Here is a 25,074-nt window from a genome sequence, read left to right as displayed (position 1 = left end):
GACATAAAATTTGAAGCTAAATATTTGCTTTTAACTGACGACTATAAATTTTGAAATTAATACCACAAAAATAATCAAAGTTTTTGTTATGTTAAATAATAAATATCTTTAGCAACTTGAACCAACAAATACATTATAATTTAAAACAATTAATTTAAAGTCAACTTAAAACTTAACTTAACATAAGAATACTAGCTCTTTATAGTTTTTTTTTTTATTTACAAAATATACATTGGATTGACATCATAAAATAAATTTACGAGAAAAATAAGCTAATGTTAAAAAAATCTTAGAAAACTTGCATAAGGAAAAAAAGCAAAAGTAGAGGAAAATGTTTATGAAATATTAGTAGGTAAAAATACCAATATTTAGACGAAAAAAAAAACAAAGTGTTAAGTCAAAAATTATTATGAAGGGCAGAAATTCATCTATATTTCGTTTTATTTGTTAAGGTAATACTAAGTTTACTACTACAAAACTTTTAACTAAACTTGAAACCTGCATATTTTTTTCATATGTAAAACTTACAAATAAAATTCAATGTGCAAAATTAATTTGTACTATGATAAATAGAACAATAAAGTTAAGCTAAAATGTTGATTTTAGAAATTTCTCTTTAAATCTTTAAATTAAACTGTAAAATTAGAAAAAAAGTTATGAAACTAAGTTAAAAAACACGATAATTTATATCGGTAAAAAGCTAACATAAAGTATTTAACTTATTTTATTTAATCTAAACTTATAATTTTCTTATTATGGTATTCCAAAAGAAAATAATAAAAACTTATTTTAGAATACTTAGTACTTTGTACTGATATAATGTATCAAAAAATAACAGAAGTGTACTAGTAATTTTTTCTATAGACATAAGTAAGTAAAAAACCCTTTAAAAAAATATTAAAAATACTAAAGAGCAAAAAGTTACAAGAGGTTTGTTCTTTATGTCTAAAAAAGATTAAGGAAATAAATTTTATAAAGTAATTTATTATAAAAGTTTTATTTCAAAAACATATTGTATAATTTTTTAACACCAGTTAGAAAACATTACACTACTGTGTTTGAAAACTAGTACGTAAAAACAGGAAGAAAAAACACGAAGTACATAGTTTACATATTCAAATGAAACATTATGGAAATAACTACTGCCCGGTTTTTAAATCATCACGTAAAACTTCGGATAAAGTATAAAAAGTTGAGTTTTTCTCAAGTATTTTTCATACTTTTTTATTTAAATATCATGGAAAGCGTTGCTACACGGGTTGCTGCACAATGCCTCCCTGAAATTTTCAATCACTGACTCAACTCCACTTTCAAAGCCCTCCTCCAAGATTTCTGGCATGACGTAACCCTTCAACCTTTTCAATTGTTTTATTATTAGTATATAATATACATGTGTTATATATATATGTTGTTTAATTAATTTATCGTAACATATTATGACGTAATCAACCTTTTTGACGTCACACGGTCCACTAGTTTCGGCCAGAACTTGTTCTTGTCGGCGTCCTTTTTAGCACCTGGTACCAGCACCACTATGACCTGAAAAAATATTTAGGTAAAGTAAGTTGAGAATCCTTAAAACTAAAGATGTGTAACCTATTAGGCTTTAATGTGACATTAAAAATATCAATGAAAAGTACTATATAACTTCTTGGCGGAAAACCATGAAACTTAATTAGTAAGTTTATAGTACAGTATTAGCTTTTTATTTTTTATTTGGGTAGAGCTAGGATATTAATTTTTTTAATTACAAATGTTATATAACATTAATAAAAATATTTATAAACAAACCATTATGTCCTGCTTCTCCAAATGGTTGTTAATCATTTGCATCATGGGGGAATTTTCATCCTTGCCCACATAATTCCCCGAAGTGAAAACTGCCAGTATCTTGTTGGCGTTCTTTCGTTCACGTTCGCGGGTGAGGAACATGTGCTTGGTGATTGAGAACAACATGTTGAATGTGTCCACTGTGAATGAAACTTGTTTATTCATTTAACACATTGTTATTAAAACTGTTAAGAACTTGAGTGTCAACTAAAATTAAAGAAAGTAACTTGTTAATTTTATTTTTTATTTAGTTAGTGTTTAGTAATCGAGTACAACATATTGAACGTATCCGCTGAAAAAAAAAAAACTGTTTTTATTTAACTATTACTTTTTTTTTAGTTTAGTCAATGCTTAGTAATTGAGAATAGCATGATAAACGTATCTACTGTTAATGAATAAGTAATTATTTTAGTTTTTTTTTCAATATCTTTATTTGCAATAACAAAATTATACAAATTACGTACATAAATATAATATTTTAGCGTAAAGTGATGTTTTAAAACTCAATTTCCACAATGATTGTTTTTATAAAAATAAATTTAAAAAAAAAAAACAAAAGAAAATAAAACAGCAATAACTTTTTTTCTTGTTATTTACACTAACCGGGCCTTCCATGCCTTTGAACTTTGGCGTCGAAATCAACTAAAAGATCCGACATGTCTCTGTGGTCGTCCATTTGTATCTTAAAAGTTAACATAAAAAATCAAAAGTTAAAATAAAAATTTAGATATTTAAGACTTTGAAAAAATAATTTACAAATGTATTGTAGCCGAAAAAAAAAACTAACCATATTGTCCTTTCTGATATCTGACATGACTGCGTACAGAGCCGATTCTTCTATTTCTATTCTGAGGCCTCTGTACAAAATAAAACAAAAATATAAATAAGTACTCAAAAGTCTCTATGTGGTTAAAATGTTCTTTAAAGATGTATAGATGAAATAAAAGTTGATAAAGAATACTTATTAAAATGCTACTCTTTTGGAATATATGTAAGTGTGTTTATATAACATAAATTTTCAAAAGTTTAGATACACAAATTTTGTTTTCGTTTTAAAGATGATTTTTAATTTCACAAGTTTTAAGTTTAAAAAAGTTTCTATGCTTGGGTTTCATACTAATGCAAGCTTTTTTTACAGAAAAACTTTAGCATTTGTTACCACTAAGCTGTTTCTACATAAACGTTTTTAATTATGAAGGTGCTTTGTGTCAAATACTTTGTGATTATAAAATATGTAGAATGTGAGTTGGAATTTATACATACATAAATTCATCACGTACTTTAGGTCGTCAATTTATTTTTCTACTTAGTCTAATTAATTGTGATTTATAGTTGCGTTTTACTATTGTAAAATATTTTTCGGTTTTTTATCTACAACTTTTTGTTGACTTATTATTTAGTTTTAGCAATTGTGAAAAAATTTGATACTTTATCAATCTTTTATTTTTCAAAGATAAAAGCTAAGCATACTTCATAGATTCTAAAAGTATTTTGAGGTTTAATTTCTATCCATCGAAAAAATCACGTGCATAATCAAAAAGTAACTATGACGTTAAACAACGCTTAAAACCGAAATACTTAACTTTTTGGCAATGAGTTTGACTTTTGTTTTTACATTAAATATTTCTAGGAAATGTTTTGTTTTACAAGCACTCTAATGAAAATTAAAGTTTTGCTCAAAAGTTTAACTTAGAGACTTTTAAACTTTACAAAGCTTTTAAAATTAGTTTTAATTGAAACCAATACAGCTGGTGTCTGTCTAAAAACTATAGAATGTTATTTAAGTTGAATTTAAAAACAAAAACGAAACTTAAAAGCATCTGAAAGCATCAAATTAAGCTTTAAGATTAACTAGCGTTAAGCAATGCATATTTGATTGGTAGAAACATGCTAGGCTCAGAAAAATTTGATAGGAAAATTTAAAAATATATCAAAATTAAAAATTCATTTAAACGGCAAAAAAACACTAAAATATTCAAACTAACTCTAGCAGTCTGTTGACAAACACTTTGGTCGCTGCGAAAACTTCAGGAGTTAAATTGTCACTACCATCGACAAAGATTCCGACGTTCGCGTATATATCGGGTGGGCATGACACTGTAAATATTAATAAATTTAAATAGTTGCTTTGATTTATTTTATACAAGTTATTATTAAAACATTTGAGATAAAGATCCCAGTTTAGTTTTATTTTAGTTGTAAAAAAATATCTACCTAATTTTACAGCTAATTAAGATATTTTTACCTTTCTAATTTAAATAATCAAGCATTATAATTAAAGTATTGTTTAATTTGCTTCAGCTTTTTAATCTCATTTTTCACAACCATTGCTCACAAAAAAAGTTCTATATGTGAGTAAAACTCAGTGTACTCCAAATAATTAACAATTACAATACAATGTATATATCCTCAAAAGTTTACTAACATACGCTACAAGGTTCCACTAATACTACTAACACATACATAAGTTTGATCTAAACAGTTTTTATACTAACAAGCGCAACAAGGCTCCGGATGGTTCCACACCGATCCCTCTATGCAATCAAGAGGATGGCTCTGAGGAGGGTAGAGGTTGTGGTTGTCCTCACACTGGTAGGTGCAGGAGGATCCCACCTGGATTCCGTTGGTGCAGGTGCGGTCCCCGTGAAGGTTTGAAAGCGGGGTGAGTGCTGGGCAGGGCTTGTCTGTAGGGAGTTAAGTTGTTGTTTGTTTATTTATTTTCTGATGAGAAATATTGTTATTTGAACTGTATCATTCACTTTTGATTTATACGACGCGAGAAAGGGGTTTTCTGTAAGATTAAAACTAAATGACTTTTTTATTTACAGTGGTTCATATACTTATAGTAGAGATTTGATATCAAAATACTGTTGGATAAAATGGATTTTTATTGTCATAGATTTTTCATTTTGTTGTCATGAAATTGTTGAAGCCTATTGAAACAGAGTCTGTAGGGATTTAAGTTGTTGTTTGCTTGGTAAAAATACTATTATTAGAGTTGTTATTAAAACGTTTAGTTCTGTGCCATACACTTTTTATTTATATGACGCAAGACGGGGTTTCTCTTAGATATTAAAACAAAATTTTTTTTTTACATTTGTGCTGTAACATATACTTATAGTAGAGATTAGGTATCTAGATATTGTTGGATAAAATGAATTGTTTATTGTTATTGATTTCAAATGATATTGTCATAAGTTTTTACATTATCTTGACATGAGATTCTGGACAACATGGAAACATTATTTTGGCATGTTCGTTTAAGCCCTTTTAAAAGTAGCTGTGTAAGTATAAAAAACAGCTATTAAAAAAAAAGTCAATGTGGATAATTTTAAAACAAAAATCGAATCTTATTATTATGTTTAAAAAAAAACAAATAGAAGTTGGTGGTTATGTGCTCAAATCGTTGCTACCATCAGGAGATATAATAACATAAGTTGTATGTTTAAATTTTCATTTAAATATTTAAAAAAACTAACAAATACAAGTTGGTGGCTCAGTGCTCCAGTCAACGGAACCGTCAGGACTCCTCTGACATCTGAAAATTTTGTCGTGGCTCAGTGCTCGGTTCCCGTTGCATTGGAAGCTAAAAATATTAATATTCAAGGATTTTTAGTGATATAAACGATTATAAAATAGTTTAAGCATTAAAATTTGTTGGTTTAGTAAAAAAAATGTTTTTATATTTTAGAATTTTTGCTGTAGCTGTTTTAAACTATTATGATAAACATTTACGACAAATCTACTATTAATACTGCATTAGTTACATTATTCATTTTAGGTACTTTATTCAATAAAACAAATTATTCATTTTAAAACTATTTTGTACTTATTAGTTAAAGTAAGCTATACCACAATATTAATAGTTTGTATACATTAGTTATTACTGAAACATTCTAAGTAGAAAAGTATTCTATATATATGCTGAACTAATGGATGCAGGAACTAATACTGAAATATTTATAAATGTATGATTTTTTCTAACTTGGCACAAAATTACAAACAAACCTGCATTCGCTGAAAATGAAACTCTCATCGCTGCATTCCACGTCACCGTGCAGCAGTGACGTCATTTCCGGTTTGCAGGAAAGCTTCCTGCAACGAGGCACGTGACTGAACTCTCCGTTGTTCTCTGTGACGTCAAAGTTAGTCTTTGAAATGTTTGTATGCTTTGGATGTATTTTGAATAAGTAGTAAAACATCTTTATGTTAAAATGTTAAAGTAATCTACTTTTTACTTAATTTTACTTGTATTTAAACACTTAAATTTATTAGTTGTTCAGTTTTTTACCCATAAACAGAATATTGAAAACACTTAATTCAAATAACTTGAAAAACTTGTTTAATTAGACATATCAATCTTACTTCATCAGTATAAAATAGTTTCCAAAAAAATTTATTTTTTGCACGTTTTTTTACAGCTTATCTAACAAATTAGAATATAGAAAAGTAAAGGTTTTTAAAATAGAAGCTAAGTTAGTAAATTACTCTGTTATTTTATATGAACTAACGGCAAGTGGCAACTTTATCGCCAACTATTTCGTATATGCTGGACTCGCAAGTGATGACGCATTTATCACCTACGTAAGAGAGTTCGTCGTTGATTGAAGTCTCGCAATCCATCGTCTCTATTTCTGAGCTTGCTACCAGTGGCTTGCATGTTACGTCTGGAATAATAAAAAAAATTAAAACTGTTGCACAAATATACAAAAACTATTTCAGATATTAAAGGTTCCTACCAGTTGTATATAGTAACTTATAAGCGAATAAACAGAAAACCTAGCTCTTAATTCGTGGTTTTATATTTAGTAGTTGTCCTTATTTTTTTGGCAAATAAAGATTGTAAACTACGCCTAAGTAATGAGTATTCAACAACTAGCTACATTTGTTTATAAAATAAACTTGTGGTATTCGTTTAACGTCAATCTAAAAAGAATTGCATAGATACACTTTTTTAGGTATCTAAGAGACATGTAGAATTAATGTTAAAAGAATTTAAACAGGGTAGACATTTAAACAACTTAGTTTTAAGTGTGTGGATAAACGAGCACCAATAGGTCCTGTTGGCTTTATATGAAGTTTAAAATGTTAATGTTAATTTAATTATTCTACACATTTAATTATATAAATACCAATTAAACAATTACACACATCATAAAAACACTTTACACTCTTTTAAAATAGCTTAGCATTAAATTAAACATACGAGCACAGAAGGGCGGTTGGGGCGACCAAACAGCTGTTTTCTCATCAACTTGTGTGCACACTATCTCAGGTTCACCAAATAACTTGTACACGGGTGTGACGCAGCTGTACCTGTAATGAAAAAATATTTAAAGTAAAACGTATGATATAAGCATTGTACACTGAAGTAAATGAACCTGTACTAATAAAGCAGTAAGTATGATAAAACCAATTATTAATTCAGGAATAGTTAATATTAACATAAGTGTATCTATACTTAAAATAAAAAAGTTTAAGTAGCATCATCAAAAACTCATAGATTTAGGAGTTATTTCCAAGCTAGAAATGTATTGAATTTTTTTTTGTTTCTTTACTAAAGTTACAGTTAACAAACAGAAGCGATACTTGAGCTTATTGTTTTACTAGAAAAAAGTTATTCTTCAAACCTGCAAACATCACCAATACTGGAGTCGATTGTGTGATTTGAAAGAACAGCGTTCATACCTGGTTCAGGACAAACCTCAGGACATTTTATCTGGACACAAGTTGGCATCGCTTTATCGAATTCACCAGTCTTTGCTGTTAATATTTTTTCTTATTACTTTATCTGTATAGCATTTTAAAACTTTAAAGTTCATACTCTGAAAATACTTGTTTAGTTGTTTAACTTAAAGCTTAATCTTTTTAAATATCAGAAGTATTATACATTATACGTTTGGCTTAAAAGTTTTTGATGTGTTTAATTTTCAAAACTGTCAAGTGGCTTTAAAAGTACAATAACATTTTGCTAAAAATTTGTTCTAGAAATATTCTTTGAAATAAAAACTAATAAAGCTGCAATTGGTTATTAATTTAAGAATTTTTATTTTAAAATTAATAACCTAAGATTAACTTTAAGTTCAAAACTGACTTATTGAAAATAATTAAATCAAATTCTGATTAGTGTATTTGTTTTTTTAACTTTACAAGATCAAAAGCACCAAAAAATTAATAGTAAACAGAAATTAAAACAAAACTAACTGCACTCAAGCATGGATTCTCCTTCCAAATAGTATCCCTGGTTGCACGAAATCCTGCAAATTTCCCCGAATTTCGCCTCCTTGGAGTCCTCCCCGTCACATTCCCGCGTGTAAGATGCGTCAAGCTCCACTTTCGGACAACCGGTTACTGTAAAGAGGATTTTATATTTTGTTTCTTTGTATTTGGTTTTTATTTATAAATGAGATTAGTGTAACAAAAAGTTTCTCTTGCTAAGTGTTGCAACAATTTAAATGCTTATTTATGTATCTAGTAAAGTTAAGAAATTCTATTATAAAATTTAAAGTTTTTAAAATAATCAAATCTTAAAAGTTAAATAAAAAATTGACATTAGACTTTTAACAACTTACTATTGTGTTTAGTATAACTATGTAAGTGATAAAAAAAGTTTTAAGAGTTAAAGTGTATGAAAAAACCTTAACAAAAACCTTATTAACTAGTTTAAAAATTCACAAATGTTTTTTAATTAAGATAATTTTTAATTAAAAAATATACAGAGACGCTTTATAACTCGAATAAGTTAATCTAATATATGTATAAATAGAGTGATATAGGTTTCAAAAACCTATAAAATTGTATTAGAACTTGTTTACCGACGTTATACTTTATAAGCTGTCTCTTGTGCTAAAATTATAAAGATTGTAATCTTCAAAAATTGTTTTTTATTAGAGCAGTATTTTACTGCTTTATTTGCACTAAATGCTTTAATCCAGTTTACTAGGCCGTAATCCCTTTAAACGCGGTAAGTTTAACTTTTTTGATCCTAAAATAAGACTAAGTAGGACTTAAACTCTTTTGATCCTAAAATAAGACTAAGTAGGACTTAATCTTTTTCAGTACAATTTTGTTACACTTCGATAAATAATTTTTTTTAAATTTCAGTAAGCTTACAGATGAAGCTGTAGAGAACTTGAAAAATTACAGAAATTTGGTAAATAAATAAATTATCTGACTTTTAGTTTTAAACAGCACTTATAAAAGTACAAAAAATCTCGAAATGAATAAATTTTTCATTAGAAATTTTTCTTGTTTTATATTATAAATATTTTTTTAACATTTAAGTTTAGCTGGTGTTAAAATTAATTTGAATTCTGTTAGAATTTTATTCTTAAAGAGTATTTAGGAACCTTTTTGTACAAATAAGACAAATTCTACTAAATACTAGATTTAAATGATTTTTGAACTAAGTATATCGACGGTTTTAATATAACTAATAAAAATAAACAGTTTTTGTAAATGTATTAAAGAAAGTTCAACGTTTACTACTAACGAAATAAATCATCAAGTTTTTATACAATCCACATTGTTTCTATTTCTCTAGTATTATTTGCTAATTAAATGAGAAGGATTCATTACTTTAAATTAAATTTCGGAGTGATCTACAAAAATACAAAAAGTAGAAGTTGAAAACTATAGTCATTACGAAATGTCACTTAATTTCGGCAGTACTAACTAATCGGATGGCATTTCAGGGGCTCGTCACTCCAAACTCCAACATTCTCTTCCCACTCATCTTGGAGGCAAGTTATGGAGGTGTAAGTTGACCGGAGCTCGAATTTGTCATCGCATTCGTAACTGTATAAAAAAATTATAATGAATAAAATAATTGAGGAGTAAGTTGATCGGAATTCAAACTTTTCGTTACATATATAAGTGTATGAATAAACAATAATAATTAATTAAACAATTAAAATTTATATCGACACGAGTTTGAATTTGTCATTACACTCGTAACTATATAAACTATATTGTAATATTAATTCTTATTTTCAGACCATAATTTTGTAGACCTTTCTCTTTGTAAAAATAAATTTACGTTTAAGTTCATGTAAAATAAAATATTTGACTGGGTTACATAACCTGTTATGCCTTTAACACATTAGTAAATGTTTTGTAATAATTGTAGTCCATGTTTACTACGACCATGTTTTTTGGACTTGTTGTTTTTCAATCTTACTTTTGTTTTTGTGTGAAATTAAGACTCTTCAGGTTAATTTAAGGTTAAAATTATGACGCAAATAATATTAATATGTTTTGAGATTGGAACCAAGTTTATGGTTCTTTTTACAAAACAAAGATTAAATGCGTTAAGAATCAGATTTTGTTTTGGACTACAACTATTTTTCAATTAAATCTTAAGAAAAAAAAACTAAATTCTAATATTTTAAGTTACTTTTAAAAATATGCATTTATTTGGTTTGTATGTTTTTGTCGGCTTGTTTAATAAGTCATAGTACAACAAAATTACTTATTAACTCTAAATCGCAAAAGACAAAACCTCTTTATAAATTCATTGAAAAAGCAGTTTTAGTACAGTTGTATGAGCTATACAATACAATGTTAGTATATGAATCATAATATAATTTTTTTTTTAAGTTGTAGTTAATTCATTTACATAATAAAGCAGTCGGAAATTTAGTTAAGTAGCAAATTCTAAAGTTGAATATCTATGGTTTGAAAATTAATATTTTATAATGTATTTTAAACTTCTTACCAAAGTCTAATAAGAAATATATGTTTAGAAATATTTAAGTACTTGCTCAAGGTTGTAAATTAAACGTAAATGCAAATTATTTTTACTATAAAACCTGCAAACGCTGCCCAGCTTGTTATCATCTGTACAAGTTCTCACACCGTTCTTCATTTCCGCTAGAGGGGGGCATTGTATCTTCCTGCATACGGGGACTTCCCTATTCCAAGATGCCGTCCTCCCGTTCGAGTTTAGTTCTGTTAGGTTGTTTGGTTTAAATCTAACTAACGTGTAGGCTTAGTTTAAAGTGTTTAAGTATTGTGTTTAGTTGCAAGATTTGTTGAGTAAATGTGCTAGATACGTTTTACTTGTTTTTTTTTTTTAATTCAATAGTGAAGAATCTTAAATTTATAATATTTTTTTTAATTCTTTGTTTAGTTAGGAAAAACAAAGTTCTTATTTTACTAGTTTAATGAATTTAAGTATTAAAAAATGAAGGCATGTGTTATGTTTATTACTTAACTAGTTACTAAAATTGCTTTCTTGAAACAACTCACCACAAGCCACGGTATTTGACCCGTCAATTGTGTACTCGTCATCACAAGTAACCATGCACTCGCTACCCACCATTATACTTCCGCTTGTGCACATTATTCTACCGTTAGATGGAGTTGCGAGCTCCGTACAAGGAATTGCTGTTACGTATTAATTTTGTAAGGAGGTTTAATGTACATATATTTAATTTAGAAAAGTCAAAATTTTTTTTTCACTTAAATTATAAAATTTTTAAATTATGATTAACATAGTAGTATAAATAAGTACACGGTACTGCTGTTAGATTTTAAATCGTTATGTTTTTTTTTTCAACTTACGTTCACAAATGGGTTTGGGGTGGGACCACTCCCCTCCGGTCCTGTCGAAACCCAGGTTGCAGGTAGTTGAGGGGGACCCAACCAACAGGTAACCATAGTTACACTTGAACCTTTGGAAAAATTTAATTTTGTTATTAATCATAATCACTACTAATAGTTTGCTTTATTGTAAAGAAAGTACTTTTGAGTAAAATAAATATAAAATGTTTCTTATTGTAAAGTATTTATTAGTTACTTTTGAACCTGTGGGAAGTTTTGATAACTTTTTAATTACTGATACGATGTTAAGTTATAAAAACTACTTAAACTTTTTTGTCTGAATGAATTTTAAGCAAGTAACGAAAGTTATACTAATTAAGAAAGTAAGCATATTTGTTTATCAGTTTCAAAAATTTAGTAAATTTTATGTTGATTATAATATAAAAAAGTGTTTAAACTAGTCAATTTTGAATTAATTTTGTAAAAAACTATTGAATGTTAAGTGAAAGTGAATTTGAACCAATTCAAAAAACTTTACTTAGATATATCTTTTCTTGACATAGCTTAAACATAAAAAAGGTTATAGTAATTTAAATTCCTGCAGTTACTAATCAGATGATTCTCATTGCAAAAATCAATAATGTATCAAACTTAAAAATGTTGCACGTTATAACATAAAGTAGTTTTATACCTGCAGTTGCTGAACAGATGGTTCTCATTGGAACAATCAACATTTCCGTTCAAAAGTTCGTCATGATCGGGTAAGCACTCTATTTTCTCACAAGTTGGTATCTTACTGCTCCATTGAGAGTTTGACACTAAAAAGTTGAAAGTAAAAACAATTTGGTAGTTTTTAGTATAAATTTATATTAATTAAGCATTCGATTTTTGACAAGTTGTTATCTGACTACTTCATCGGGAGTTCGACACTTAAAAGTTGAAAGTAAAGTAGCTATATTTTCAGTTTTAATAGAAACTAAATGAATATAGTTTTGTAACGATGCTATACTGGATCGGTACAAAAAAGATCATTTCTTTTAAACTAAATTACATGAGTTGTCACACAATCATAGTATTTTACGTGCAAAAGAAAATAACTGCATCTGGTGAAAAAAAGTAAACCAAACTTTATAAGTGTATATTTACATAATAAAACTTTTCATTTTACATTTGAACTTAACCAACTGCATCTAATGACACTCCTCCCAACAAGTCTGTATCCGATCTTGCACGTGAACAAGCAAGATGTTCCGACTCTTCCGTTCCCGTTACAGCTCCTCCTACTATTCTCGTCCAATGATGGCAGTTTCGGACACTCCTGTCTCTCATCGTTCTTCACTCTCTCTGTAAGTTGTGACGTCATATAATTAAAAAACAGCTATTTTTATGAAATTTACTTTGGACACTCGGGTCGTTCATCATTCTCAATCTCTCTTTGTGACATCATAGTGTTAGTTATAAAATATTTATTTTTATATTGTAACACCGTTATTGGTGATATGTCGTTTAAAATAATATTTTATTTGTATCAGTCTGTTGTATAAAGTAACATTTGTATTGTTAAATGTTTTGTTATTTTGTTAACCTTCAACTTTTTTAGTGTGGTGTCTGTTGATTTTTACCTTATCTTCGTAACGTAATAGTATAAGTATTGAGTAATAGGTACTGTGCTTTTCTTTTAAATACTAAATAAATTAAATTGTTCATACATTTGAAAGTTTATTAGTCTTAAAAATTAAAAAAAGCATAGGTTCATATAACTATGTGTGAACTGTGATATATTTAAACTAATTATCAAATTTTAATAGTATACAAACTCGTATGTTTTATCAAACCTGTAAATGTTTATTTGTAAAAAAAACATAAAACAACGGCATAAGTTTATATAAACTGATAATATCTAAGGAGTTATACAACATATTTTTTTAATACACACATAATGTACAATTTAATGCTTTACAAATTATTACGCGGTTATATAATCTTTGATATTAATTATATAGAAGTTTTTTGTTCATATCATTATTTTTCAATTGAGATTGAAATACATCAAATTTAGTTTGATTTTAATAGAGAAACTTTTATATTGGTGCGAATTGCAAAACGACTTAAGTAGAAAATAAATTTTTGAGTTGCTTAAAATTTGAAAACTAGTAAAATTAATATAATAGTTTAAATGCTGAAATATTATACTATGAATTTTGCACGAAGCTGTGATCTAAACTTTTGCTAAAAATTAAAAGAACTATACAGAAAAATCATAAGTTTTTAATATAAATGACAATTTAAACTTACTGATTTCTAAGTAAAAAAAAAATATTGAAAAGTGTTATATACTTGTGTAATTTCTTAAGACTTATGTTGGAAAACAGTAAAATTTAATGTTTCTAAACAAACAATTAGGTTTTAGATAAAACCTTAAAAAGAAGATATTTGTTTGCTTTTTTACGAGTAACGAGGTTTTTATTTTTTTCAAAACCAAAAACGTGTTTAAATTATTGTTTTTGTACACGATTTTAAATATTTAAAACTTCAAACGACTACCTATGTTTTTGTAAAACCTTAGAAACTATTTACGCAATAGTACTTATACGGAAAAACTACCTCTTTTCTTACACATTATCTTTTCAATATTATTTAAAGTAAAAAGACTTCCAATAAATGACAATATAATAATAACTGTTCACGGTACTAGCACTTAATAAATACTGTTTTTAAACACTTAAATTTACAATACAACATTAGATTGAAACAAAATAACTACAAATACAAGCTTTTTTAGTTACAAAAATAGAGCTTGATAAAGTTTATGGATTTATAGAGTATTAATTCCAAACACTAATACACAAAAACAAACTAACTGCAGATGGGTGCCTTCAAGTCCCAGGATCTGAATCTACCTTCTCCCTCAGACGTGCAAGTCAACCTCTTGTTTCCCACTAACTGGAAATTCTTATTGCAGAAAAAGCTGTAAAAAAAATATAAGTTATAAATTTTTGCAATTATTTAAAAGTTTCTTTTTTATTTTCTACGAACAGGTAATTTTAGAATACAGAAAAAAAAAGTTAGATTTTTTCGAATTTATAAACTATTATTTTTGTGTTTCCTTCTTACTTTAGGTATGCTGTTATAAAAAATGTTTAGTTTTTGAAGTTTAATTTTTTTTACTAGATTTATATTAACTTTTAGCAGTTTGAATTGTTTTATTCAGTAAAACCACTTGACTTATTAAGTATTTTTTGTCGTAAATTAAGTTGCAAGAGTGTATTCTACATCAGTTTATTTATTAAATGAGACATATACAATATCAATAGACCACATACAAATCATGTACCGCAAAAATGGCACTAAAAAAGTTTGTCAATACAAGTTGTCATGGTTTTTGTTCAATAATAAAAAGAAATAGTATATTAAAAAGGAGTGTCAATTTTACTTGTATGTTTGATTAGTAAACTGAATAAATAATTGGCTTAAAAAGCGTGTTCACCTTCAATTTATTTGTTTTGTAAACCACGTTTGCGGGTTTTGTTTATTGAAAATAGGATGAAACGAACTCGTATACACCAAACTAATATTATTGATGTGTTAATAAACATTTATTTGACTAAAATATATTGTGAAAAATTTATTTGTCATTTCACAGTATTGTGGTATTTTTGTCAATTAGAAGCTTATCAATCAGTTACTTATCGTATTATAATTACATAAATAAAATGTTGTATTTTGAAAGTTAGTAAGTAACCTTTTTTATTTTTGCATCAAATCTTAACTAATTATTGATAAATACTAACTTTTCAAAAGCTACAAAGTTTGTAATATTAGTTTTTATTGATAAATACAACAAAACGAAACCAACAAACAAAAATAAGTTTGTAGTCAACCCCACAACAATTAGAGAAATTCAAATGGTAAAAAGTTTGCAATTTAATTTATACAATAAATAGTTAAAAAAACAACATTAAAATTTATCAATTTATACAAAAGTACCTAATTATTTTAGAGTTTGCATTATTAATTTCTAAAACAATTACTTGCAAACAATATAAAGTTTGCAGCTTAATCAGCGATGAATACATGTAGTATTAAGTTTTAGACACTAATATATAAATTAATAACCTGCAAATACTGTACAGATTGTTAGAATGTGAACATTTCGAAAAGCCGTTCAAAATTTTAATTTTTCTGCATTGCGATTTCATACATCCGGGTCTCTTCGGCCATGTTCCGTCCTCGTCTGTTGTGTAAATAGAATGAAAAATAAATAATTTAAAAAAATCAAGTTTTTTAAAGTAAGAAGACATTTTTTTGGAATTTTTAACTCTGAAATGGTAAATTTAATGTAAACATCTAAAGTTGAGAGATTTTAATTAAACTAAAATACTTTAATTTAATTAAGTTTAAGTTACAGATAACATTCTTTTTAAGGCATAACAACTTATTTCAAATTCTTTTAACGAAAAACACAAAGTTAAAACAGAACTTATCATGGTTAAAACAAAACAAAATACTAAGATTAATTAATCAAACTGCAGTTTACTTGGGCTGATGCTTATTTACTTAGTTCAAAAATTTAAATAATCTGAAACAAAACGAAACTAACTGCAGAATATTTGGGGGTTTCCCCTCAGATAATAGTCGTGGTGACACGTGTAGTTGCAATGGGCGAATGGCGGGAAAATTTCGTGGCTGCAGCTCCTTTCGCCCCTGCGCGGTTTCTCCGGCAGTGGGGTGCACTGTTTGGGACGGGGCCCTGTAGGAAAAAATAAAATTATTTAAAAAATTACGTAAAAAATAATTATAGAAAAATTTAAAGCTAGGACCTGTAAAAAAAGGAGAAAACTTAGAATATGAAGTTTGAACACTTGTAAAAACTTAGCTAGTAAAGCTATTTAAGTTGGTATTGTTTTTGGCAGGCACTTTGAAAAATTATCACTTTATATTGTATCAATAAAAAAATTTAATTAATAATTGCAAAAAGTATATTTAATTAATTTGCTTGTTACTTCATGTTTAGATTTCGAAAAAGTTTTGAAGCTAATAAAGTTTATTTTACTTTTCTTTTTATTGATTAGTAAAATTTGGTATGTACAACAGCTTTTTGTCACTTAAATATCAATAAATTTTCTTGTCTTAAGTTTACCAATTTTACAAATATACTTTTTGTAGCTATCTGGTCCCATTAGTTTTAATTTATATTATAGTTTCTCTGAATTTGTAAACTCGATTGAAGTATACTAGCAGTAATTGGAATTTCGTATAAACTTCATGTAGAAGAGAAAACTGCTGTTCAATTAAACTTGTCCACATGATATTAATTATATCTTCAAGGCAGACTTTTAAATAAGCATAAAATATAAGTCACGTTTATTACCGGTGATTTGTGAAAAATTAAATAAATTTTTTGTGTATCAAATACTAATAAGATATATTTTTATACTCAAAAAGCTGCCTTCACTAAACATGGCTTACCAAATAACTAATTAGAAAATAGTTAATCAGACAACTTTTATATATAGTTATTTTTTTTAGTTAAACAAAGTAAAGTATGCTGCTATTTGTTAGAACGTATTAAATAGTTTTTCAATAAGCCTAAAAAATAACTTTATCTATAATGTTTTTGTCACCTTAATCAAAATCTCTTATTTTTTTTTTGATATATCAGGTTTTTTTAATTGAAAAACGTATTTTTGTCAAAGAAATTCGGCTCAATAAAGCCAAGTTTTCTTTTCTGCTTTGCTATAAGTTCTAAGAATAGATATACTGCCTTAACTATTTAGGTGTTTAAAAAAAAAGTAATTTAAATTTTTTGATACTTATCTCAGTACGATTGTACATTAAATTACACTTTGTGTATTCAAATTACTTCTAATTTGACAGGAGTTTAGTTTTAGGTATCAAAACTAATTTTGTACGACAGGATAATTGGTTTAAGTTTATAAGGGAATTTAGATAAATATGAAACTTTTTTATAGAAAATTTATCAGGGCTAACCACTATCTTAATTAAACTTAAAAGTAAATATGTTACTTATGGTATTTTATTAAAACATATGGTTGTTTCGTTTAATCAAGTTTTTGAATTGAATTATTTTTACATTTCTCTAAAAACGTAAGAAATATTAAAACGAAAATCTCGAATTTATAAACTACTAAACTAAAGATTTTTTCAATTCAGTTAAGCTCAAAAAAACTAACTTGAAATATTAGAAAACAAAAGAATAATAAACTAAATTAAAGATATAATAATTACTATTTTTGTAATAAATTAAATATTTATATATTTATTATTTTAAATGTTTTAGAAGTTTTTTTTTTCAAAATAAATAAATTGAAGCTATAAAGTGTAGAAAATAAGTTTCCGTTTTTTATATTTTCACAGATTCAAGTATAACTGTGAAACTTAAATTACTATTTTTTATATTATTAATGTAATTTAATAATGTAAAATGTTTATTAGAAACAAAATAAGAAAGTAAAAGAAACGTCAAACTAGTAACAATTTTTTTATAAAAATAAAAAAAGTTTATCTTAAAGGCTTTGCTTGCAATCAAGTACATAATTTTTTAAAGTCGAATTAAAATTAAAACATATTATTAATTTTTTTTCTATACAAAACTTATTTGTTTGTCAAAGCTGTTTACGTACAAGCAATTGAAAACATTTATAAATAGTTAGAATAACATCAATGATTACAATATTACCTAAACAACACTTTAGTTGTGTGTGCTTATGTTTAGAACTAATTCTACTAAATAATAACTTTTTAAAATGCAAATTAGCTTATGATCGATTTTTAGATGTTCACGTTTTTTGTTCACAAACTTTATATTTATCATAAGTTGTTCACAGTGGAAACAAAATAGTGACATGTATTATTGTTTTTCTGACCAACTTTTAATGCTAAATAAATAGTTTTTGTAACAACTTATTTAAGTTTAATTGTCGATTATATTTTAATACTAATTGGGTTTGAAACGGAATAACTGCATTTATTACAACTCCAAAGTAAAAGTGTTAAAACAAATATAAGATTTTCTTCAAAGGTATCCACCCATATAAAAGCAGTAAAAGTATTTTGTTGAAATATATGTATTAAATTTTATGTTGAAATTTGATAGAATAGAATTCAAACTATCCTACAAAAATCCTTAATATTTTTGATGACAAACCAAAGTATAATTTAAAATTAACTATAGTCTTTTTATCAGAAAATGGTCCTTTTAGAGAACAATTTTGTTCTTTTGGTTTCTTGATGACTTTTTAAAAACATTTTTTGTTACTTTAGTACATGTAAGCTTATGTATTGTAAAACCACTAAAAAGTTTTATAATCGAAATTTAATTAAAAGTGTTTAACGGTGATTTAGATTTTATGATAAGAAGAATTGTAGATAATTGAAAAAAATCTTTTAGTACATTTGATAAAGCAGTTCAAAGTCTTTATGTTCCAATTTATCTTTCGTTATTTTTTATATAAATTTTATTTTGCAGTTTTTTTAAACTTTTCTATTTTATGTTTTGAAGAAGTTTAATTACTAACTAAAATTAAACTATGGTTTCATTAGTATCAAGTTTTCATAAATTAGAATTTGGGACTTAAAATTTACTTAAAATTCAGTGTAAGTAAATTATAACTTTTATTACTCTTAAAATATAAAAGTAAAAATATAGTTAAAGACTATTTAATAATAAAAAATAATATTTGACTTTCTTTGTGATTTTTCAAGAAGTACTTAATTTTCTTATAAGGGAAAACAGAAGAAAATAAACAATGTTTTTTGTATTCAGAATTTTTTTGTTTATTTTAGTTATATATTTAAATGTTATAAAATTAGGCTTAAATAATTCATTAAAACATGTAACACATATTTTTAAAGTATCATATAAAAGTTTTTGAAGTTGTATGCTTTAATTTTAACCTAAATTAGTTAAATGGCAACTTATATGTTATAAGAAACTATGCATAAGTAAGAGTCTGTATTATATTTTGTGTTTAAAATGTATAAAAATGAAAACAGAAAGTAACATCTATAGTATTAAAGTATTGTATTTCTAATTTTACTTTTGTACTTAAATGAACATTTATATGTATAAAATAAGATATATCATTAGCTCTACGATTACCAAGTTTTTAAGTAAAATTTTCACAAAATATTTTTCTACCAGTACAAGTGCTGATTGAGAAGTTATCTATTGCATTTTATGTTGAAACTTAAATAGTAAGATTGTATTGTAATTCATAATTTTACACAAAAACAATTTTTACATGAAAAATCGTATTGTAATTTAGAACTTTTATCAACCTTATAATCTGTAAATGGTCCATTCAAGACCAATTTTTTTCTTTTGGTTGTTTGATTACATTTTAATTAAATAGTTTGGTTACTTTAGTACATATAAAATTGCGTATTACAAAGCCACCAAAAAACACTTAAAGTTTCATAACCAAAATTAAATAACAGTTTTATACGGTCATTTAGATTTAGGTTTTCCAACCGTCTGAAAAGCTTTGACAAAAAAAAATTTAACTACATTTGATGAAATAGACAACAGTTATTTGTTTTTCATAATAATTTTTTAAGTTAATTTTTTAAAACTTGTAAAAGTATAAATAAAAGTAGACTGTTCTACACGTTGGTAGAGCGGTAAAGGGTTTTTTAAACAGTGTATTTTTTCTAAAAAGATCACTAAAATTTAACTTGCGTAAAATAAAAGTCAAAAGTAAATCTGCTATCGTTTAGATTTATATAGAAACAAAATAAAATGTTTGCTTAACTTTTTATAATAAAACGTAGCACTAAAATGTTTTCGATTAAATTAAACTATTTGTTTCAATTTAAGTTGTTTATTGTTTAAGTTTTACTATTTTAACCAGACTTTAGTCTACAAAACATAACTCTTTTATTTCTTTAACGTCATTTCCCTTTAAATATCAAATTTATTCAATATATAACTATAATAACCATACACTTTAAAGCAAAAAATGTGAACTATAACTTGAATGAGGTTTTAAAGTTAATAATCTTCGTGAGATATAAAACTTAAAATGTCTATTATACATACAAAGTAGTTTGTACTTAAATACTGTCAGCTTTTTATATAAAATATGGTCTGTTATACAAAGGTTACTATAAAAATTTAAGCAGCTTACTTAGGGTAAGCGTTGACTGCTCTAAAAATAATTTAATGTTTTTCTTTGTTTTAAATTTACTGTTTAAATCAAACATTAGCCCACAATATAATCTTTTCCTTAACTTACACCTTTTCCCCTTTAGATTGTAATTTTATATCTTATTGGCTTAAAATAACTGTACACGTAAAAACATTAATCTTACATATAACTTGATTGAGGTTGTTAAAGCTAATAATCTTCGTGAGTTATGTATTGTAATACTTCTATATACAAAAAAAGTTTAATTTTAAGTTATGTTAAATTTTTGAGTTAAATGTGGTTGTGTTATACAAAGTTTACCATAAAAATTTAAGCAGCTTATTTAGGATTAGTACTGTAGACTTTGAAAAACTATTTATGTATTCTGTATATTTGTATGTTTTTTTTTTTTTTTTTTGTAGTATAACTATATGTTGCTAAAGAAAGGATTTTGTCGATAAAAATAAGAACTTTAATATAAACTAAAAACTTTTTTCTAAAAAATCAATCTTAGTTTGTACTGTAAAAAGTAAAATTATATGGTCGAGTTTGTCTTAAGTATTAAGTCTTTAGATATTTTAAGGCAGTTTAAACTTTTCAAAAACAATATCACGTTTGAGACTTTTCAATTAAATATATGATGGTTACAATCAATATTGAAGCAATAAAGTGTTTGTAATTTCAATTCTTACCTTGGTAAGCTCAATAAGTTTCGTTGCTTATAGTAAATAGTAGTTTTAAGCAAGTACTAGTGATTAACTAGTTAAACTCTTGTTTCAAGATGTTTTGATCCCAAACTCAAGTGAAAAGAAAACTAATAATTTAAAATTAATGTTCTTCGTTAGTGATATGTTTCTTGGTTATTAAGCACAAAAACACTATATAAGAGGCATCTTACATTTGCAGTTATATTCATTAACAGAAGAGGTTGGCTATGAATTTTCTAAAAAAACTCTTTATAAGAAATTTGTTTACATAGTACAGAATTAGAATAAACGAGGATTAGATTAAATGCTGCATTAACGAAATGTATAAAACATTCTGATTTTATTTATAAAATAAGAGTAATATAATTACAATATTTTCTATATAAAAAAGTTTTTAAGTAATAAGAGAGAAATTTTTATAACTTCCGAACTTAAATAATCTACAAATATTAAACTGCTCAAAAAATAATACCGATTTCCAAAAAATTTAAATTTTAAAAATATACCAAACAAAAATTATGAGCTAGAAAGTTAAATATCCTAAAGGAAAAAAGTTTACTAAAAATTAATTTAGTTCAAAAAGTACATATATCATAATAATATATGTTTAGTTTTTCCACAACAACTAAATTTACTTTTTACATAAAGTGTGTTACAGGTTGTATTAGATTAAACAGGAAGTGAATTTACTTTTTATAATCCATATACGTATTACGATGTCTACATTATTGTATGAGTTAACTGTTCTTAAATAACTTTGAATTTCATAGATATCTAGTTCTGAGTACCAAAACTCGTTTATAAAGTAATTTCGTGTTAAATTCTATGTGTAAAACCAATTGTTTTCCAATAATTTTTTTCTGTAGAATAAAGTTAAAATGTCGATAAAAACCGAGATAAAATTTTAAATTGAAGCAATTTCTGTTGTTATCTCCAAACTTAACTTTAAACCAATCATATGTAACCACCATAAAGTTAATTGAAAGTGGTTTGGTTTCTAGAGAAATGGTTACATGGTTTATATCTTTAGTTGCAATTTATTTTTGCTTTAAAATTTATTACATAACTACTTTGAAAGTTTAATGATTAACAATATATAAATTTACATAAGTTACGAAGCTAAGTAAGTTTTTTTAATGTTTTTAGGTTAAAAATGTATAGTATTAGACTTTGAGAATGTTTTTTTTTTTAAGCTGAGTTGTTATTAACAGTAAGTATAATAGTTGAGTAAGAAAATTATTCAAAGATAATTTTATTGAGGTTTCTCTTACAATAAAGTTTTAGTTTAAAAACTTTTCTAGCATTTTATATTCAACAATTTTTAAAAACATACATTTATTCATTTTAACTTTAAAGCTAACTTGATCTTTAGTGTTTTTTTTTTCAGTTAGTGTACATAATCTTTGTTGCAAATTACGTTAATTAAATGAAAATAACCATCAGTCTTTCAAACGTGTTTTACTATTTGTTTTTACCACATTCATGTAGAGCACCGCAAAAAAATATTAAGCTTTAACAAATTTTGAAAGTAAAATACATCTTTATTGGGTTTCTATGTTTCAAATGTTGTCAAAACTAATCATCGGAGTAAAGAGTACTTTACTTTTGAAAATCAATTTTTTAGCTTGCAACTAATTTTTCAATATGACCAAAATACCATCGGTTGAAATGAACATATTTCAAACATTAAGTTTAGGTTTTATCTAAACCTTTTTCAAAGTGCTTATTTGTAACCATTCTATATAATGGGTTATTAATTTAACTAAAAGCTATAATAGCTAAAAAACATTGCAACTAATTTAAACTTAAAAAGATATATATGTTCTAAAATACTATTCTTAAAACACATCAACAAAACAGTTTTAGATTTAGACAGTAGCTACAACTAGCTATTTTGTACTAAAACCTCAACTGAAATATTTATAGACCTATTAGTACAATAACTTGTTATATGTGTACCCAGATACTGTATTTAAATAAACTTATATAAAACGAACCAGTAGCCCCCAGACAAGTGTCCATATCAACGTTACACTCATCAGTATGACAACAGCATCTACAAACAGAACTGTCACCATAATCGTTGCACTGAACTGGGTTTCCCGCTTTGTTGTTCTGAAAATTAAAAAAATAAATGTTACTCAAATTCAATAAGTTTTCTGCTTTGTTTCTTTGTTAAGTATATAAATATATATGAGTTTCAAGCTTTGTTGTTCCAAAATAAATAGTATTAATTACAACAGTTGAATTTAATAGGATTTTGTAATGAATTATAAGTTTAAAAAAAAGTTATTCAAAGACCTAAATTCTCAAGTTCAATTTGAATATCGAAAGTTTAGAATCAAAAAATTGTTATTATCATTTTAACAATAGCAATCTTCACTTGAATAGATTATTACTAAATTTCATTTGTTAAAACATGTTTTCTAAGTTTTTTAACTTATTATTTATAACATTTCCAAAAACAGACTACAAATTGTTACTTATACGTCATATACGTTTTCAACTTGTAGTTTCATCTTTATAATGAAAGTTTTTAGTCTAGACTACTATGTCAAAAATTTATGAATTAGTCAAAACCAATTTCATTCCAAAGTTATTATATCATGTATGAAAAACTGAAAAGAAAGTTTGAAAAGTGCACTTAAGTTGAACTACTTAACAAAAGATATATTGTATATATTGGCTTAAAATACGTTTTTGGAACTTATAAACGTTTTTTGAGGAGCAAGAAATATCTTAAATCTCCATGCATTTTTAAAAATATTTTAAAAGCAAATCATCATGTTTTGAGGTTACAGTTTCATAGTAGAACAAAAGAAACCATTAAGGTATTTAAAACTGGAGCTCAAAACTAACTTAGTTACACAAAAAACGTATATGACGAATACACTTTTATCTTGAGTACTTTACGCTAACACTGACAGAAAGTCTACTTCTATCCTATAATGTAATCTAAGTAGGATAGAAGTGTCATTCTAAGTCATTATAATCGAATAAAATAAGCTAATTTTATCGAAGTATTGCGACACCATTTCAAAATGAACCATTTATACAACAGATTCACTGTATGGTTTTACAATACGTCATAATTACACATTTTAAAATCTATTTTAACAAAATTTAGTAGGAACTTTGGTGTGACTTTAAAAGTGAGAATTTGAAAATCTCAAATTTTCAAAAAAATCTAAAATTACGTTATATGAGTATTTATTTTCAAAACAACAAAGAAAGTCGTTGAAAAATTCAAAATTTTAGTGGTTTCATTTTTCTAATGAGTTTATAATGACATTTTTTACAAGACGCATGTCAAGTACATAAAACAAGTATGACCAGTTTTGAATGTTTTTTAAGTTTTGCAGCTTTAGAAAGTATTTAAATTAATTTAAATAGCGCTTATAAAACTGTTTTAATTGACTTCTTTTAACAAGTGCATAAAACAAGTTAGACAAGTTTTAAATGTTATTTTTTTGTTGTATTTGACATTACAAAATTTAAATTAAGAAACTGTCATAATTAGTTATTCGTTTATTTGCTGCTAAACATAAATAGTTAAAACAATAATTCTTAAAACATCACTTTTACTCTAATAAACAAGTTTTTGTTTACTTATATAACTCAATTAAAAAGATGATAACTAGCAAACTTACAAAAGCTTTCTATTAAAGTTAAGTTACAAACGTGTTTATGTTATTTTAGGGATAATGTTTTAAATATCCAAATCAAATAAATTTTGACAAACTAATTTGTAAGTGTGATACACGTCAAGAATAAAAATCATGATAACAAAATCTATTTTTAAATAAAAAAATTAAAACCACATTTTGTAGGTTAACTGTACTTTA

The 25,074-nt window shown here is 25.8% G+C and overlaps 1 protein-coding gene across 1 annotated transcript in view; it reads right to left on the bottom strand.

The window, feature by feature from the left end:
- Positions 1–824: 824 nt before the first annotated feature.
- The window catches only part of LOC145834052 (P-selectin-like), a 38,312-nt gene continuing 14,062 nt past the window's right edge, over positions 825–25,074 (bottom strand). The window contains exons 5-27 of the mRNA XM_082941379.1: positions 23,227–23,344; positions 15,974–16,123; positions 15,490–15,607; positions 14,235–14,341; positions 12,559–12,717; positions 12,065–12,191; positions 11,395–11,504; positions 11,080–11,217; positions 10,641–10,779; positions 9,506–9,627; positions 8,035–8,181; positions 7,461–7,593; positions 7,037–7,146; positions 6,342–6,497; positions 5,839–5,962; positions 5,310–5,416; positions 4,326–4,514; positions 3,816–3,927; positions 2,618–2,687; positions 2,434–2,512; positions 1,792–1,970; positions 1,451–1,539; positions 825–1,355 (exon numbers count right to left, since the gene is read on the bottom strand). Coding sequence (XP_082797505.1) covers positions 1,229–1,355; positions 1,451–1,539; positions 1,792–1,970; positions 2,434–2,512; positions 2,618–2,687; positions 3,816–3,927; positions 4,326–4,514; positions 5,310–5,416; positions 5,839–5,962; positions 6,342–6,497; positions 7,037–7,146; positions 7,461–7,593; positions 8,035–8,181; positions 9,506–9,627; positions 10,641–10,779; positions 11,080–11,217; positions 11,395–11,504; positions 12,065–12,191; positions 12,559–12,717; positions 14,235–14,341; positions 15,490–15,607; positions 15,974–16,123; positions 23,227–23,344 — 2,910 coding nt within the window. The 3' untranslated portion in view covers positions 825–1,228. The remainder of the gene's footprint in view (positions 1,356–1,450; positions 1,540–1,791; positions 1,971–2,433; positions 2,513–2,617; positions 2,688–3,815; positions 3,928–4,325; positions 4,515–5,309; positions 5,417–5,838; positions 5,963–6,341; positions 6,498–7,036; positions 7,147–7,460; positions 7,594–8,034; positions 8,182–9,505; positions 9,628–10,640; positions 10,780–11,079; positions 11,218–11,394; positions 11,505–12,064; positions 12,192–12,558; positions 12,718–14,234; positions 14,342–15,489; positions 15,608–15,973; positions 16,124–23,226; positions 23,345–25,074) is intronic.

Source organism: Thalia democratica, chromosome 4, assembly GCF_965202585.1.
Source record: "Thalia democratica chromosome 4, ktThaDemo2.hap1.1, whole genome shotgun sequence".
NCBI classification, from domain to species: domain Eukaryota; kingdom Metazoa; phylum Chordata; class Thaliacea; order Salpida; family Salpidae; genus Thalia; species Thalia democratica.
Note: the sequence above shows the minus strand (reverse complement) of the source record. Positions and strands in the feature narration are given on the sequence as shown.